Source organism: Parasteatoda tepidariorum, chromosome 4 (genome assembly GCF_982258835.1).
Source record: "Parasteatoda tepidariorum strain Cologne lab strain chromosome 4, Ptep-v5.0, whole genome shotgun sequence".
In the NCBI taxonomy this organism is placed as follows: domain Eukaryota; kingdom Metazoa; phylum Arthropoda; class Arachnida; order Araneae; family Theridiidae; genus Parasteatoda; species Parasteatoda tepidariorum.
This window is the reverse complement of record NC_141758.1, coordinates 79,776,659-79,795,690: the sequence shown is the minus strand read 5'-3', so window position 1 is coordinate 79,795,690 and position 19,032 is coordinate 79,776,659. Positions and strand designations below refer to the sequence as shown.

The 19,032-nt window shown below is 26.9% G+C and overlaps 2 protein-coding genes across 4 annotated transcripts in view; one reads left to right on the top strand and one right to left on the bottom strand.

Annotated features, from left to right (window-relative positions):
* LOC107438485 (serine/threonine-protein kinase dyf-5) overlaps positions 1-2,214 on the top strand; it is a 30,244-nt gene extending 28,030 nt beyond the window's left edge. For both annotated transcript variants that reach the window (XM_016050791.5, XM_016050793.4), the window contains one exon: positions 703-2,214. In XM_016050791.5, coding sequence (XP_015906277.1) covers positions 703-715 — 13 coding nt within the window. In that variant the 3' untranslated portion in view covers positions 716-2,214. The remainder of the gene's footprint in view (positions 1-702) is intronic.
* On the bottom strand, positions 2,210-19,030 carry LOC107438486 (inositol monophosphatase 3). Of its 2 annotated transcripts, XM_087161451.1 has the most exons (7): positions 18,391-19,030; positions 12,688-12,850; positions 12,514-12,609; positions 9,324-9,497; positions 7,752-7,987; positions 3,575-3,645; positions 2,210-2,438 (listed from the first exon to the last, which is right to left on the bottom strand). In XM_087161451.1, the coding sequence occupies exons 1-6, from the start codon at positions 18,712-18,714 to the stop codon at positions 3,592-3,594; spliced, it is 1,047 nt and encodes a 348-aa protein (XP_087017577.1). In that variant the 5' UTR covers positions 18,715-19,030; the 3' UTR covers positions 2,210-2,438; positions 3,575-3,591. The 2 variants fall into 2 exon arrangements, with proteins under 2 accessions (XP_087017577.1, XP_087017578.1); XM_087161452.1 differs by lacking the exons at positions 2,210-2,438; positions 3,575-3,645 and having other exon boundaries at positions 5,425-7,987.
* Positions 19,031-19,032: the final 2 nt, after the last annotated feature.

The following is a 19,032-nucleotide window of genomic DNA, read 5'->3' as shown; positions in this document are numbered from 1 at the left end:
AACATCTTTTTATTCTATTTAAAAAGAATAATTATTTTTTTTAAAAAAAAATTGCAAACATTTGACAGTTCACATTTTGGGATCTTCACATTTCATTTCATTTATTGCAAAATCAAAAGTACTTTTAATAGCCCATTTACTTTAAATAATGCCCATTATTCATTATTATTTCATTTATTATATACTATTTTGTTATGAAATAATTTATTGTCGCTTGGAATTAACTATAATTATTAGTTTTCCTTTAAACTTATTTTGATCTATCTTTATATAGAGCAATCTATTTCTGAAGTTGAAAAAATCTTGGATCCAAAAGTTTCTTACCACGTGTACAGTTTTTTAATAATTTTTTATTTTAAAACGTTGAGTGTTTCCCTATTTTTTTTAATGTTGTGTATAATTAAAGAAATTGTCACATAAAACAAAACTTTCAAAGCAGTGGATCATACTTTTTTTTTACCGTTCCTAAAAATAGCATGTAAGCATTGTACCAAAAAATGTTGTCTTGACTTCTATTTTGAAGCACTTACAAAGATTTCAGTTAATATTAGTCAAGTTTTAAAAATGTTTAATTGTTAGTAACCTTTAATAATATTAAACTTTTAAAAATTGATTGAAGTATTTTTTCTTAATAAACTGTGCTGGCACTTTTTACTAGTTTTATTACTATTTTAATCTAGCATGCTTTATCATTTTTTCCAGGTATCTAAACTAGTCAAACTGAATTCTGTGGTAAATTTTATCCAGTAACCTCTTCCAAGATTGCTCTGATTTTAAATCTAACAAAAGACATTTTAGGTTTATTCTTGTAACTATCATTTCATTAGTTATTTTATCCTGTATCTATGCCCTTTGTAATTTTAACATGGTTACTTGAAAGAAAATCCAGCCATCTTTTATTTGATGTAAACATAATTATCATATTTAAAAATTATTGTAGCAGAAAGTATTGTTAATAAGTATATATTATGAATACAGCAAATATACAGTAGAGCTCTGTATATCTGAAACCTGGTAATCAAAATTTCTGAACCGATACTACTTGTCAAAAATTATAAATTAATAGAACCATTTAAAATATTTATTATGTAACTAAAAACAACTCAGTCAATAAAACAAAAGAATAAAAAATATAGATTAAATATTGAGGAGTGAATCATTCAAATCCAAGGATAGAATAAATTTGCATAATTTCTTCAAGTAATTTAAATGATTAATATCAAAATTATATAAAGCATGATGCTTGATTGGGAAAATAAGACAGATTTGAACCTTGATTTAAAATGTGATATTTGAATGATTCAATATAACAATATGGGTAACAGCCCTAATTTATTCAGATTAGTGAGGTTCTACTGTATTAAGAATTTTTCCCTTTTCCTTTCATTTCAAAATTATATATACTAAGTTACAAAATGAAATCAAATATTTCTGCAAAGAGAATATTTGAAGATGTGATTGATGGGAAAAGCATGTTTATTTTTGCATAGACTTTTAAAGAGTGATTGAATTAAATGTGATGTGCCTCTTATACTTTTTAAATTATTATTATTATTTTTTTTGCACATCATCAGGTGATCAGCACGGGTTTTTTTGTTGTACATAGTTCATATCTAGTCATAAAATTTCATTGTATATGAAGCATAATGTGTTTATTTTAATCAAAAATGTGTATGATAAAATTAAAAGAATGTAATAAGACATAGCTGAGCTCAATAATATGAAATATAAATATTTTACGATTAAAGATTTTACTTTAAAATCAATTTTACTGTGCCTTAAACATGATAATAAAAATATAGCTAATTGAATAGCTTCAAATTATTGAATAGAACTAGCGTTTTGATAAAATAAAAGTTGTAACTGCTTAAGTTTTAAAATAAAAAAACTTCACTGATTTAATTAAAATAATTGAATTTTCTGTTTGAAGAAAAAAGATGAAATAAAAGTTATCATGTAAGATAATCATTCTTAGATAAGTTGCTAGTTAAGTAGATTAATAATAATTAAATAGGGAAAAATAAAATGTTTACTTAGAGTTATTTTTTTATAAGTTTAACTTCAAACTGACAATTCAATTAAATATTTTGTTATTTGTGATAATTTGTTGTCATTGTTCATCAGTACATATCATTAATTATGTTTGAAAAGTAAGAATGAAACTAAATTAAAGATGTAAATACAGCAATGTTGATAATAAAACATTTGGTATGATTTTGTTTTCTTTATTGAGCAGACATAAATGTAACATTATTTAGAAATCCATAACTCTGTACAACAACATTAATAACACACCTGTAACAACAAATAAGCAGAAAAAAAACAAATGAATTTTTTTTATACAAATTTTAAACCATTCTGATTAAGTAAGCAAATAAAAATATTTTTTTCATTTATCCCTAGAAAAAAATTAATACAGTACCTTTTTAAGTAAACATCTGAAAAATAAAAAACAATCAGATGCTGAAGAAGCAATTTAAAAATAGGTAATAAAAAACAAAATAGTGATTTTAAATTCAGTGTAGATTTAAATAAATAAAAAATTCTGTAATAGATCAATAAATATACCCCATTACCACAATAAACAAAATTTCTTGTTTTTACGTATTTTAAGGCATTGTTTAATTAACAACACAATTTAAAATCATCTCTTAGCAAAAAATGAGCAAAATTGCAGTGTTTAATTAATACCCTTTTTTTGGCTTTTAAAACCACACCAAGATTGAAAACAAAGATTTGTAACTTTATATTCTACATATCTTAGAAATTATACATTGAATGAAATATTATATTTGATCGCTTATGTATGCAAATATGCATGCATTTCCTTCATTTTATTTGGCAATGTTTTATTGGCCAATATTCTTTTAAAATTGTTTATAGGAATTTCATAAATACTATTTTTGTACCGAAGAAACTGGTTCAGCAGTTAAAAAATTGCTTATCATTTGAAAAAATTCAAATCAAATACTGGTTTGTTTATGCTAAGTAGCTCATTGTTAGCATTTTTGAATTTTATTTTGAGCTTCTGTATTATAGATTTTTGGATACACACTGAGATGATTTACTTTTAAACCTTATAAATATTTATAAACCATAAATGTATAAACCATAAACATTAATGTATGAAGAACCATAATATTTACACTTTATGTACAAAGAAAATTACACTTTTAAAGTATAAAGAACATTATTGCTTTCAAGAACATTTTTTTACCCTTGATTTAACCTTTGAAACATTGAGCTTTTGCTTAAAAAAAAAAAAAAAAGCATTGAAGTTGTAGTAAGCATTTATAATGAAAAGGTTTTATTAATTATGAAAATGTTAGTATGGTGAATAAATATTTTATTAAAATATTTAAATCTTGGTTAATTTACTTTAAATAGTATGGCATGATAATGCATACTATCTTCATTTTAAAGCACAAAATGCTGCTATAAGCTTCAAATCCTGGGTAACAAATTTACAATCATAGAAACAAATTAATGTAGTTTTTAACAAGTGTACCACTCTTGTACACTTTAAATCAACAAGAGTAAACTTTTCATGAATAAAATTTTTTTACATTATTACCTTATTTAAAACTTTTTTTAAAGTTCATTAAGCTTCAAATTAAACTGCAAATTACCATTGGAGAAGGATACCTAAAAATTTGAAAAAAAATATTGATATTAGTGTCTGCATCAAATTTTTTTTTTGAAAAATAATTCATAGTACAATGTTTGCTTGATACAATGACCTTTGCTGACCAAATAAAAAGGGATATTGTAATGCAAGGTTTCTATACCATGAAAAAAATTAATATTAATTCTTATACATTTGTAGTGTTGCAGTACAGTTGGTGAAATATTGTGAATCTTTTAACTTAAAAAAAAAAAAAACTATTTTGTTCCTTGGATATCATAAAGAAAAATGATTAAATGAACAACAATCTTTGAGCAAAAACTAAGGCTACTTGAAATAAAATTCTTAAACGGGTTAAAGAAGAGATGAATCAGAAAATTTTTCCAATAAGAAAAATATAATTGATAAATGCATTGGTTCTTTTTTTAAAAAATCACTAAGACTGTTAAAGTATCTTCTTATGAATGTATACGATATATTCAATTTCTACCACACACATTTCTACATAAAATGCAATCTTGTTGTTACTCATCCCCCTGGTATAGGAAAGCCTACATGAGGTCCAAGACCCTGTCGCCTGAGAATATCGTAAATCTTCTGCTCAACCAACAGCTGCCTCCAGGAGGCTCTTAACAATTAAGAAGGTGATCAGAACTAGCGGAAGGGAACAGAGCAAGGAGAAAAAATCTTCCCGTTCTAAAATTTAATCTTGCCATGGCTGATTGCGATGTCCTGGGGCCGCTGCATAATTGAGACAGGCCCGTATCAGTTATGAACTGCTGGGAGGAGCCAAGTTGAAAGTAAATTATTTTTGTGAAGTGAGTGGATTTCCGAAGGAGTTAGCTCAACAGAGTTGACGATCGGAAGATCACAACCATTTCTAGCAAGAAGATCTGCAATCTCATTACCATACACCCCAATGTGTGAAGGATTCCACTGGAAACATACAGATTTCCTCGGGCCTAGTTAGGAGAGAAGTACTGGAAAATTCTGGTCAGGTTTATCATATATTTTCGGCCAATTTTTTAGGTATTAGATGGCACTTTCAAAATCCAAATACTAATGTAATCTAGCAATAATTTCTGATCTAAAAACTGAGCAAAAGTCAGGGTTACGGATACTATATTTAATTTCCTCCGCGGAGCTGCTGATGAAAACACCACTCTCAGCTCAAATTTGCTGCCATCCATGTAGATAGCCAAACCCTCAGAAGGGATATTATTAATGACTTCTAGGACCAACTGTTTCAGAAGTTTAGGATGATCCTCCTGCTTACTATAGCACAGGATTTCAAATCATCATTGAAACTGATATTCTCAAATGATACTAACTAAAAGTCAACGATGGAACAATTTTAAAATTTATAAAACCATGTTTCACCACATGATCAAGCGGCGTGCCTCTCTATAAACGCTGGTTGCTTGTCCAATTTAAAATATATTTTGATGTCCTATTAAGATCACAAAAGCTCATCAATTTATAAAAATATCTAAAGAGTTAATCTGAAATATTTCGTATTTGAAGGTAAAATGTTAGGCTTGTAAAGAACCATTTCACTTGGGCAGCTGTTGTTTAACTCTGTGACAATTCTTGCTGCACTGAGTTGGGCTCTATCTAAAATATTTAAATTAGAGGCAGAGGCTGTCTGAAAAATTCTGGTAACCATACTCAAGAATGGGACGTACGAGAGCACTCTAAGTAACTTTAATAGTGGAAGCATCAGCTTTCTAGTTTCTACTGGAAGTGTACTTCATGATCTGTCCACAATGCAATATTTTTTTTATTCTTTATTATCAACACCGTGAAGTGCTTAATTTTCGTTACCTCCTTGATAGAGAATAAGAATTTAGTCCTTTGTGTCATTATCTTTTTACTGAAATCAAATAGTTTCTAATTTATCGCATAGTTACAACAATAGAAATAGTGGTTCTTCTGATAATTTCTTTTCACATTTGCTGTTAAAAAACTTCACAAGGGAAATGGTGCTATGTGCAGTGGAAGTAATAGAATAACCTCCATAACGAAAGCGCATAGGCCAGAGATAGAGACCCTTTTGGGATTAATGTGCCAGTTAAATAACAGTATATTTTCGGGTGTGTCAATTGATATTTATATTTTATGCGCCACTTGTTATTTTTCTTTCTAAAAATTATCTTTGAACCATTATACTTTGATTTCAAACTATGAAATCAGAATCACACTGTGTAACTATATTTTCGTTTCTACTGTGTGATTATTTGGTTATTAACTTGCTTCAATGGAAATCAAATAAACACAGTTTAAAAAGATTTCAGTTTCACATTAAGCTAAGATAAAAAATTTTAAAACGCACAAAAAAATTTAGGAAATTAATATTAGATATTTTAATGTTTAAACACACGAAAAATTATGTATATTAAGAGAATTCAAAGTATATAATTTATGGCCATTACTTATTTTTTTTTTTTTGTGTGCTTAAAAATGGAAACGCTTTAATTAAGTAAAATTTTTACTTTTGAAAATACATTTAAAAACATTTAGTGCATAACTTTTTCTGTAACATACACAATATTAAAATAAATCTCAATCAGGACGGTTTTTCACAGTCGTTGCTAAAAACTCATTGTTGAAACATCTGTTTACAAATTTGTAAATTTTTTAATAATTTCAAATTTAGTTTGAGTTTCTTTTTAGGTATGGTGGCACTAGCGTATTTTCTAAAAAAATTCATTCTTCCCTACGTTAGCTTTTATAGTTGAGGGTTACTATAATTATCTTTTCGCCCTGGAATAGCACCTGAAATCGAACTTGTTTTTAAATCCAATAATAATATCTGCAAGTGTTTGAGAGATTAAATTTTTAAATGTTGCTGTAGCAATTGAAAGTACTTTAATATGTACCTCTCCTGTGCCACCAAAATACTTGCCATTTCTGGCGTAAGCTATATAAGTACTTTTTGATTTCAAATAAAAACAGTGTAACTAAATTTGGCACATTCAAAAACAACCATATAAATAAACTATTAATCAGTTTTTACTTTTTCTCACCAAGTTATTTTCAGAAATCAAAACATTAATGAAGAACAACATGAAAATACAGGTGACAGAAATTTGAGTTGAAAAATAAATATTTAAAATCACCGGGATTTGTGAAAGAGATTCTTGGTAAATAATGAAGATTCTAAATTGAGAACACTATAATTTTAGTGGTTTAAAGAAATTTTTTTTATTTATGTAGTAATGCTATTAAAAGAAGCGATATTAACGAGAACATTATCATGTTTCAAGATCATTCTTCTTTTTGTGCAATTTTTTTATGCTTAGTATGTTCTTTGACTTAATATATGCTATTTTAACATAATCTAATTAATTCTTTAACTTATTGCATACAATACTTATTTATCAAATTTACTTTTAATTAATCATTCCTACATGATTTTTTGTTGTTATTTTCGGTACTTAGATATGAAATATTTAGTTTAAAAACCAGTTCACTCGACCTTAATTCAGGTTTTTGTAAATTTTTAGCCTTTAATTACTTAAATTAAAACAACTCACTTTCTTTTTATTTCCTTAAATTTATTTTAAATATTGCCATCAGAAAAATTTAAAAATAAAATAAACGAATTTGTTATATCTTTTATTATCAACATATAGGAATTTATTTTTAAATTATTCTTTGCAAGTTTAATTTTTTTCTTTAATTTAGTCTGGTAAAATTTTTAAAAATGGGGTTAATTTTGTTTTAACACCAAATTTAAACTAAAAATATCACATATAAAATAGTTTTCACACTCATTTAAGAAAATAACTGATTAGTTATGTTCTTTAAATATAAAATATTTTTTTCATATCTTAAGTGTTTTTCTTTAACCTGCCACAAGATTCATTAAAAAAAATAAAAATAGTTACCACCACAAAAATACTTAAAAGAATAAAAAAGGAAAACTTTGAAAAGATTGCACTTAAAAGTTTGAAATGCATTTTAAAAATGTATCGTGTTTAAGAAAATATAGAACATTATGAGTTACTATTTACAAGCTAATTAAAAAGAAAAAGAAATTTCTATAAAATAAATAATACTATACAAGTCATTTTACAAACAGTTTGTTTTCAACATAATGTATGTTATTAGAATATCAACTTGCAAGCTTCGAGAGTTTTTTGACGAATTTCTCATGATCATACAGAGTAGCAATCAAACCCTTTTCATTTTTAAGAAGACTGGAATCGCCATATTCTATTTCTGAGCCATCTAACTGTGTCATTTTCCCGCCAACAGCATTCAGTAAAGCATGTCCAGGACAAATATCCCATTTTTTGATTAAAGTCGTATGAATATAAGCATCAGCGTTTCCTTCGATAACTTGTAATGATTTGTAACCTAAAAATAAAATGCAACATTAAAAACTAAACAATAATATCAACTATTTCTCTAACAGACTCATAAAAATGTTTACTGACAAGTTACATCACACATAAAATTATTAACAAATTTTATGTGTCTTGTCAGTTTGATACAACTTATCATTTGCATGATTAAGACTATCGCTCCCATTATCTATACATATAAAATAAAGAATTTTTGCATCTTCAAAGGGTTGTGGACAAATATTGATACTTATTGATACAGAATTTGGCATCAAGTTATTTAGAAGGATGAAGTTAATTATTTTCTTCCAATTTTAAAACCTTTTAGAATTTGTTTATTTGGTGTAATAAATTAAGAGAAATTGATTTTTATTCGTGAATTTTAATTAGATTTACCAAAATTGCATGCTACCATATGGTAATGCAATTGAGAGTAAAACATATTGAAGGTATATTCCCTTTCTTACAATATTGTGAACAGTTAAAAACATATACTTTTCTGATTGTAACTTAAAAATTATGTCAATTACAAATGTAATTATGTACAAAAAGAGCATGAAGATTTTTAATGTGGAAAAAATGTGAAGTCTGCTTTCAAGATGAATAGGAGAAAAGAAAAAAAAAAGCATATTTTTTATTCTATCAATTGATATGGAAGTCAACAAAGTAATTCAGTAATTTTAGACCATCAAAAACAGTTGCTAGACTATGCTTTACTACTGCAGTAAAACTTCATTTTTTGAACACTTTTCTAAAATGAAGATTTCAAATTTAGAAAATTCTTCCAGTTATCTGTGTGCTTTCTATGACTAAACTAAGATACATTATCTTGTTTTAAAAAAGCACCTAGTAATTTTAATCTGAAATAGCGCTTTTCTATTCTTTCAAATTATAAATTTTATAATTTACATTTGCCTTTTATTTCAGACAAACACAGTTTTCATGAAAAGAGAGTTTTGATAATTTAATAATATGCAACATGATTTCAGAGGTAAGATAAGAATTTTTTTTTTTATGAGTTAAGTACTGATATTTCTTCAGTAAATCTTTCATAGTTTATAAGAAATGCTTGAGAAAAATGTAAATTTTGAGTAAAACAAACATCTATTACAATGCCCAACACTTTTTACGTAGCATAAATATTGATGATATAGGTATACTACATGTAGTAGATATTACAACATTTATTTATAATATTAAAATACTATTTAAAAAAAAAAAAATACAGAATTCAAATTTTACCTTTTAGTTTAATTTTTGATTACATACTTAATACAATAATCATGAAATATTCCTAACTAAATGAAACAGTATATTCAAAATAAATAAAAGATAACTAAATAATTCACCTGCTCCTCCAGCAGGTATAATTTCTGTGTCAGGACCAAAAGCAGTCTTAGCAACTTTCTCAACTTCTCCTGCATGTGAGCGAGACACAATTATTCTAGGAGAGTTCTTTTGATCTCGCTTTCCACCTGAAGCATAATTTGGATCTGATATACCTTTTCCTACCCATCCCCAAACTGAAAGCAAACAGAAAAAACAACAATTAAATTTCAAACTAAAATCAAAAAAGAACAAGTTGGGACATGACAGTTTAGTGGTTAAACTGTTCTCTTTTATACTGTACACTAGGGGTGCACAACCTTTTTGAGTGAAGGGCCACTTGCACAGCAGGTTGGCTAACTTAAGGGCCGCACATGTATTTAGACATGTTAATGACAAATGTAGTAATGTTTATTTAAACATTAGCACTCCATTTTTTTTATCAATAAACTTAGTAATATCAATAACTTAGTAGTGTTCCATTATTAGAATTCATTCAAAAATAAAAAAAACTTATAGTTTTTTTTTACAAAAAAAACAAAACAAAAAAACTTGCTATTTTTATCACGAGAACAATAGATTTATCAAAATAAATAAACATTGAAGAAAAGAAATGTTTTTTTTTTTATCATATCATGCAATACGAAAATTCATTTTAGAATTAAATTCTAATAAATAAAAAAAAAACTGCAATGCCCACAGAATGAAAGCAGGAAAAAGTTTAGTCATAATGAAGTAATATAAATTCCAATTAAATATTTTAATTGAAGAAAACTTATAGCTTTTAAACAAAAGCCTAAAATAAAAACAAAACTGTGATAGTTCAAAATAAAATTCAATGTTTATTTTGTAATGTACTTTATTATTTTATTTTATTAATTATTAGATTTTTTTATGTCGTAAACATTTTCCTTTCTTTTATCGAAAAAGATCACTTAAGCAACAAAAAATTGAAATCTAAACTACAAACAGTGAGCAGTTTAAAAATTCATGTTTTCCGCCATTTTATGAATTTCTCAAGTTGCAATAACATTGCATTTAAATTAGGGAGGGATGTAACGAGTATTTGGCCCTTCTGTGAAAAATTCAGTTGGTTGAATGATCAGTCAAATATTCGGCAGAATATTTTTTAGAAATGTATTTTTCTAAGTTTTTTTTTTATTTTTGAATTTTTATAGATATGACTTTTTTTAAAAAAAAAAAAAATTATAATCAGACAAGTCAATTTTGTCATTTTTTCCATACTTTGAGAATTAGAAGGATTTTTTTCCATTTTTTTATTATAACCCAGCATTTTAACAGAACGTCTCATACTATTAATTTATTATCACTCTTTCCCTGTACTGTAATATAAATAACCAGTCACATAGAAAAGTGTGATTTTCAGTATTAAAGTTTTATTTCAGGAACTACGAAAAATTTCTTTTTTCTGTTTTTCTTTTTTTAGGCATTTTTATTACAACTCAACATTTTTTTTAAAAATAAAGTTACTGATAAAATTTTTTTCATAGCAATTTTTTTTCTTCTACAATTATGGCAATGAGAAAAATTTTAATTGAGATTTTCGGCATAAGATTTTCCTTTAAAAAATTAAGAACGTTTTTTCTATCTTTTTATTTTCTTTAAATTAAAAAAAAAACACTTTTTTTAGACATTTTCATTATAAAGCAGTAATTTTTAATAGCATTTCTGTTGACTTAATTCTTTTTTCTTGGCTTTTTCTGGTAATTGAAAAACTGAGATATTCAGCTTTAAAAAATTTTTTCAAAAAATAATATTGATTTTTATGTTCTGTATTTCGCTTTTCGACATTTTCAAAAACGTTCTTGATTGGCCTTATTTTTCAGAGTTAATTTATGAATACGTTTTTCCAGGAAATATTATTCTGAGCATTGAAATTTTAGTTTCAGTGTTGCTATGCTGCTAAAAGATTTTGCTATTTGGCCCCAAGTGTACGGCGTTCAGTCGATTTTTTCTTCTTTCTTTTGCCGAATATTTAGTTTTTGATCAAATCACAATTCATTACCACATTCGACCAAATCATATTCGTTGCAAAAATAAAAACACAGAAAAAATAACTAGGATTTACAATAAAACTATACCAAAATACCGTATCAAAAAGTGATTATTTAATTGCACAATTAAAAATCATGTGTCGTAATAACATCATAGTTAAATAACGGGATCGTCAAAATCATGTGGAAAAGTATAGAAATAATTGGGAAAAAATATATTTATGCTGAACTCAGCACGAATAAAGTGTGTCAAATGCATGATTTAAAATTTGCATTTCATAATAGAATAATTAGAATTTTTTATAATATGTGGGAACGCATAGCAATAACTGCCGAAAAAAATTGTTGAAAAAAAAGAAAGAACTGCAAAAAAAGATAAAAAATCACTTAGATTTAAGAAGAAATCATCACAAATAAAGTGCACAAAAAGTGATTATTTAAATTTGCGATCTAAAACTCACGTCGAAATAAAAATTCGGGATTTTCGAAATCACGTAGAAAAGCGGAAGTAACTGTTTAAAAATTTTTTTTATATTTACGATAAAATTGGCTTAAATAAAGCACGTTAAATGTACATTTACTAGAGAATCTGTTCAAATTGATTGTGTCAAATGTGATGACTTAAAAGTGCGATTAAAAATTGCCATTTTTAAATTTTTTTTTTATTGTGTTTAGAAGCGCTCACAAGTTGCATTTAAAGGGCCGCAGGTTGTGCACCCCTATTCTAAGAAATTGTTTAAAATTACACTAATTTCAGAAAAATAAAAGTATCAATATAAGTAAAATGTTAGACACATTAACCAAAATTATTTTAAGCTCAACAGAAAATTTTATAACCATTAATTCCCCCCCCCTTTTAAAACTTTATGTAAATTAAGTAAAGTAGCATTTTAATAACGTAAGCATACAAAGCACTAGTAGCAACAATAAAGTATGAAAAGCAACTACAATTTAAAATAAAATAATAATAAAAAATATTTCTGTTAGTTAAAATCTAAATTATATACAAAATATATGACTGATTTATGAAATTTCTATTTGCTTCAATTATTTAACTTAAGCATGCAACACATGACCTTCGCTATTTATACTAAAATTCAGTTGCCTGCGAGCATGTAGAAATACACTTATAATAGCTGACTGGCAACAAGAAAAAATATATTTCAAAAGTAAATTTCATTGCAGAAAATATTAATACCTGTGCTATTTTCAAATGGTTTATGAATGACACCAATTATGGGTTTTCCTTTTATTGCAATACAAACCATAGTAGTAACATACTGCAAGAGGTTTTCTGGAATTGGATGAAAAATATTTTTAGACAAAAGAAAGTGTGATGACAAAAAGAATTTAAAGTGTGAATTGAATATACCTGTATATTCTTGAGTGGCATCTAATGGATCAATCCATACTAAAATATCTTTCGCTGGCACCACAATATCGGTTAAAAATTTATCAACAGGTGTCCAAGGTGGAGGTGGATGATTTATATCAAGAAATTTAATGTCACTATCATCATGCTCTTCAGATACAATCTATAAAACATTAACAAACATGAGGATGTCAGCAAAAAAGGAGGTAAAACGATTACTAATGTAATTTTCACAAAATGCTTATAACATTGGAATAAAATGGTCAGTATATAAATGAATTACAAATTGGAGTCTTTAATAAGTATAGAGAAGAGTGAATAGAAAGAAATCCCCAGTATGAATTATTGTGAAGTTTTTTAATAAGACACCTTTTAAATAAAGATGGAGGTTGATAATCATTTTTGATTGAACATGTGCAATGAAAAATTTACTGCATATCAAGGAGCATAAGTTGACCCCCATATTTATAATTACGAGAAAACAAATTTCTGGTATGTTAAATGTATAAGTGAACTACTGAAAAAACCAAATAAAAAAAATTCTAAAATTAAAGATAAACAAAAAATATTTCAGTGAATAAAATTTTCTCAAATTAAAACTATTTTACACAGTTCTTCATGTATACAGGGTATCTGCTACATTTTAGATTTTCAAATTCACGACTTTTCATGATTTTCCATGACTAATTCCAAGATTTTTTCATGACTTAACGAAGTTGCTATTTTCTCCAACAAAAAAGCAACAATAAATTAAAAAAAAGCATTGTAATAACATTATTCGAAATAGGTTTAACCAAAACTATTATACTCTTCATACTTATAGATTTCAAACTTAAAAAACAGAGTAAGGAAAGAGTTGAAACAATAAAATAGCTGAAAAAAATACAAAAGCAAAAATTTTTTATTTCTGCAGAATTATATTCTAAAGATACTTTTCTTGTTCATCAGAAAGGAAAGAAATACTCCTGATTTTTCTGTTCATTTCGGAATAAAAAAATTTGCCAATAACTGGTTTGCTTCAACTACAATTTTAAATTGATAAAATTAAAAAAAAAAAAATAAAAATTCTTAAATCACAGAAGAGAGTTTAAAGGATAATTCACTCTAGAAATGATATTTTTTCTTTCATTTTTTGAAAGAACACCATAATTTTTAAAGAACATGATAAAATCATTTTATATTCAAATAAAATATGACTGAGTGGTGATTTTGTTAGAAATTCAGATATTTGGAACAGGTTGAAATTGGGGGGGGGGAGGGAGATTCCATTTTAAAAATTTGATTTTTCGGAGACCTAAATCCATGACTTCCCATGATTTTTTTTAAAAAATAGTAAAAATCATGACATTTCATGACAAATTTTGTTCAATACCGTGATACCCATACTCAATACCATGACTTTCCAGGTACGTGGATACCCTGTGTATATGATACATTTCTCTTAAATAAAGATGTAGTAACAAATACTGTGAACTGAGCAGATAATCAGGTTTATCTTACACCATGTGATGTCACTTGAAAGTCGGCATTATTCTAATCTTTACGCTTCTTATTCTATTTGAAACCTAATTTAAAGCATTGTTTCCATTCAAAAAAAAAAAAAAAACCCTTAATAAAGAAAATATACAGGGTTCCCACTCAATTTCAGGAAGAAAAAAAAAATTCTCTGACTTTTCCAGGTATATAGGGTAAATTTCAATGGAAATCCATACCATATTTTATCGATACCATGCAAAATTCCATCAGAAAACTTTGATTTTTTTATTGGAATGTCGAATATTAGATTTTGTAAGAAAAAATATATAATAGAATGAGAATGGAAAAGTTTCTCTAAAAAGTGGAATTTTATAAAATAACTGTATTAGATGTTAAAATTATTTAACTTGAATCTTAATAACTGATTACTGTTACTGACAATTCTAAGACTGGTTTCCAGGTATAATATATGAATTTTTCATATTTTTTTGTAAAACATTGCAACTTTCCCTGCTTTTCAGTGTTAAAATAAAATTCCCTGACAATTTCGTAAATATGAATTGTGATATTGGATATTAAAAACGCAAAAATACAAATTTCAATATTGAAATCGCTTAAATGCGAATCACAATGGATAATCTTTAGATAGCTGGATCTATCTCATTGTACATATAGCTGCCAACTTGTTAAAAATAGGAACACAAAGCATGATAAGCCAATCAGAGGTGATTGTGACACAAAGCAAACATTGTTTTTTTAAACTTTTGCAAGTTTAAAATTCCTTAGATACCTTGGAGATTGTAGGTGGATAGAGACCACAAAAGTATCTCAAGAGTGAAGAGGGTATGTTCCTCTCTGTGTATATATACAGTGCACTCCCGATTATCCGGGTTAATCACCGGGACAGGTCGCACGGAGAATCGAAAAACACGGATAATCCGAAAGCTCCTTTTATTAAAGAAAAATTCAATATCAGTACAAAAAATATAAGAACTACTGACATTTGAATGCATAACATCAAACTAGGTATTTTCCTTATTAAAAAATGTGTAATGCGTCTTCGCCATATATCGATACACATATTTTACGAACCGCATTAATGTCACCGTAATCAAATTGTTATGTATTAATTTTTATAAACAAAAAAAAAAAAAAAAAAAGAAAAATCGAGACATCACAAACCAGTAAATTGAATTGTTAAAACTATTTTTATTATATTTTTAATGTTAAATCTGTTTGTACAATTGGCTGGTGGCTGGGTCGCGTGTAAACGATTTTCCCCAACAGGCAGTAAATAGCTGAGTAAAGGTGATGTAATGGTATGAGAGCCAATCAGAGCTTGCCAGAGGGCGCTGTTTTTCTCCCTCCTTTTTTTCGAATTTTTCGACACAGAGCGCGTTAGCAGTCTCATAATTTTTTTCTTAAAAGTAACATCTTATTTTAGGTAGTTGTTTTTAGGGCTACTAGGCCCTGGATCCAGGGACCGGATGACCGATAAGTATTTTTTTTTTAATAGTATAATAGTAATTTTTATCAATTAACAATGTCGAACGTCTTTAATTAATAATGTCTAAAAGTATTTTAATGTTAAATTAACTTAAATAGATACGTAAAATCTAATTACGTTGATAATCTTCAAGCACGTGCGATTAATTAATTTTTTTTTTTTTAAAAACCCAGCCCAATTTTTATAAGTTGTTAAATGTGAATTATTCTCCATAATGTATATTAAATTATTGTAACATTTTTAATTTTTGTTTTGGAGATGTTGTACCAAAAATTTGAATTCCTAACATCATAATTAGTGTGTTAAGAAGAATGTTATTACATATTTTGTAGCCAAGATTTATGTTTTAATATATTGTGTTTTTAAAAGTAATATTTGTCTTTAATTCTGACTATACCTCATGCTAAATTCTTGGATAGGAATAAATTTAGTGCACGTGCAGCCTAGTGCCATGATTCTCTAAGATTATCTATAATCCTTTTTTAAATAACTAAATATTTCGTTAAATAATGCCAATTATCATTGCTAAAAATTAATTCCAATCCAAATTGCTGTTTAGATTAGCAGATTAATATTGCTAACAAATTTTCGAGTCACATGGATGGCCTGCACGAGCACGTTGGAGAGATAGTAAATACTGAATGTAAATGTTAGTTTTAGGGTATGAATATACTAATTAATTTAACATTAGAATCACGTTGTAATTATTTGAATATTTTAGATACGTTATTTGATTTTTGATTTAAATTGTCACAACGCAAACTATTAAATAATCATTCCAAATTCTATACGATCTATTATATTATTATTTTATTAAAGGACATTATAGATTAAAATGATCAATGAAATTAAAAAATAAATTATAACCACGTTTACGAACCTAACAGTATAAATTTTTTTTTATAAATTATACCTGAACTACTTTTGTCAATACTGAATTCCAATTCTTAAGTTATACCTGGTTTTACAGTAAAATTATTATAATAATAAATAAATAATATAAGTTATATTTAACACTGGAATAAATATTAATTATTTTTAAATATAACACTAAATAAATAATAATAATAATTTTTAAATATAACAAAATCCTCCCATATAATCTAATAAAGTTTCCACAGAGCAGCAGAATGAGAAATTGTATTTCATTCATTTACTACATCTTCTGCATCAGTTACTATCATCACTATTTAATTTAACAACATAGCGATGTCTTCATTAGTCAAATACTGGAAGCCAGGCTCACATGCATCACTTTGAAACCAATCTTCTAAATTTTCTTCATCAAGAATTTCGAAACTTAGATTTCTTTTGCTTGTTCGAGAATTCTGTTATCATATTTTTCTTGAACATCTGAAGAAGATTGTTCATCAAGCGGTATGATCTTTCTCCAAGATCGTGATAACGTAGACGATTTTAACCTTGACCAGGCTGCTGATATTGCATATAATTCAATCCAATAACGAATATTGCTTCCAAAAATTAGGTAGTGTTATAACTTCATGAATCAAATTTTTTAATCTTGAAAATGTTTCTCTTTATATTTTTTGTGTGACTCCGGAATGAGCACGGATAATCCGCAAACCAGATAATCCGCGCAGGGATAATCGAGAGTGTACTGTAGTATTAACTGAATTATTATATAGTATTCGCCTGAATTATCTAAATCTTACAAAATGGTAATTGAGAATTCGAACTTGAAATTTTAACTTTATGGTTTGAAATATTTTAAAATTAAAGATTTTTTTTACTAGTAAATTATTTACCTCTCTTCCTATGGTATTTTTAAATTTTTTTTATACTGTTTAACTTTTTTAAAAATTCTGTTTGGTGTGACATTTGAAACCATCACTTTCCCTATCTATCAGCAATAGGGACGTATATTTCCTCAGTGAGAGGATGAGTAAGTAAGGGATGATTTTGTTTGAAACAGTTTTCACTAAGGAAATGATTAAGCTCTCTTGAAATTGTGAAATTTGTTTCAGACAGTCCTTATTTCAACTTTTCTTTTAGAATTTCTTTAGACATTAAAAAATTGTTTTTTTTTTTTTTAATTGTAAATTTAATTACACAAATATTGAGTGGAAAATTGTAATCTTAAAAGGGGTTGCGTCCCTTCAATTATTTAATGTGAGGGGAATGAAGCCCTCTCGACCCCCAGATACATGAACCCTGTAGGTGACATGAACAGATGCTGATATATGAATTCAACCATTTTCTTTAATATTTTTCTTTTTTTCTCAAAAAAATAGTTGAATTTACTTGCACTTGGCTAACAGAAAAGTTTCTATAAGAGCTTTTATGCATTCAAATTGGGAAGCAGACTTATGGTTTGTTTAAGGCATTAAATGTAGTAATAAACAAAAGCAAAGTAGTAAAAAGCAAAAATATCCCACCCCATTTGGACTAAAGATTATGAAACTTGTAATCTGCATTACAGATTTTTTTTTTTTTTTTTTGGTGATACAATTTATTTCGGTGAATGATTACATAATTATCTTAAAACTTTTACAAATATTTAGCATACGAATAATTCTGACAGGTAAAAAAAATTCTGACCAGCAAATTTCTGAAAGAGAAAATTAAAGTCAAAATATTAATGAAAGTCATGTATTAGTAAGCTTTTTAAACATAGGAAATTATATCAATAGTGAAGCTATCAACACTATGAATTTATGTTTTTCCAAAGAATAAAAGTTTTCTAGAACTGAATGAATCACCTCCACACTGGGAAAAGAATTTTTGAGTGTGTAGAGCATTGCTTTGTGTGATAGCAGATCTCCATATGTAACAGGATCATTAGCTCCTTCTTTAGTTTTTCCTTTACTCTTCTGCTTAATATCTTCACTTTTACGAATTTCTTTAACTTTTAGTCCACCTAATTCCGCAGCAGTTACACTGATAGACAGCATATGTTTTAAACTTACAACAGATAAGTCTGAAGTTTTATCAACGGAACCGGTATATAAATAAACTAAAAAAACTATTAAAGCACATAATACAAAAGCACCTAAAGGATTTATTCTAATAAATGGTAAATTCATTTTTTTAGGAGAACATACAAATATTTAGATTTAACTTTGAAGAGGTGTAGTTATTTTAATTTGAGAGAAAAACCAACGAGAAAAACTTTTATTTGTAAACATAAGAGAAGTAAAAGTGAACAAATTCTACGACCGGGTGGTATCCCGACTATAAGTTTAAAAGTTTGTTTAGTTGGTGTTTGTAATAGGAAAAAATCTCATTTATTAGCATCGAAAAATGAAAATATTTCAACTCAACGAGTTCAAAATAATTGAAAAGAGTTGAAAGAGGGTAATTTCGAATCTTCTTCAAAAGATTAATTGTCTTTTCCTGCCTTT

What these genes read in the sequence shown, in the direction of transcription:
- LOC107438486 (XM_087161451.1), bottom strand. Translation starts at nt 18,714, where the DNA reads ATGAATTTACCATTTATTAGAATAAATCCTTTAGGTGCTTTTGTATTA. An exon ending in TGCCACTCAAGAATATACAG is followed by an intron (nt 12,610 to 12,687) that starts GTATATTCAATT and finishes ATCCAATTCCAG; the next exon opens with AAAACCTCTTGCAGTATGTT. An exon ending in TCAAAAAACTCTCGAAGCTT is followed by an intron (nt 3,646 to 7,751) that starts GCAAGTTGATAT and finishes TCAAATTTTTAG; the next exon opens with GTATCCTTCTCCAATGGTAA.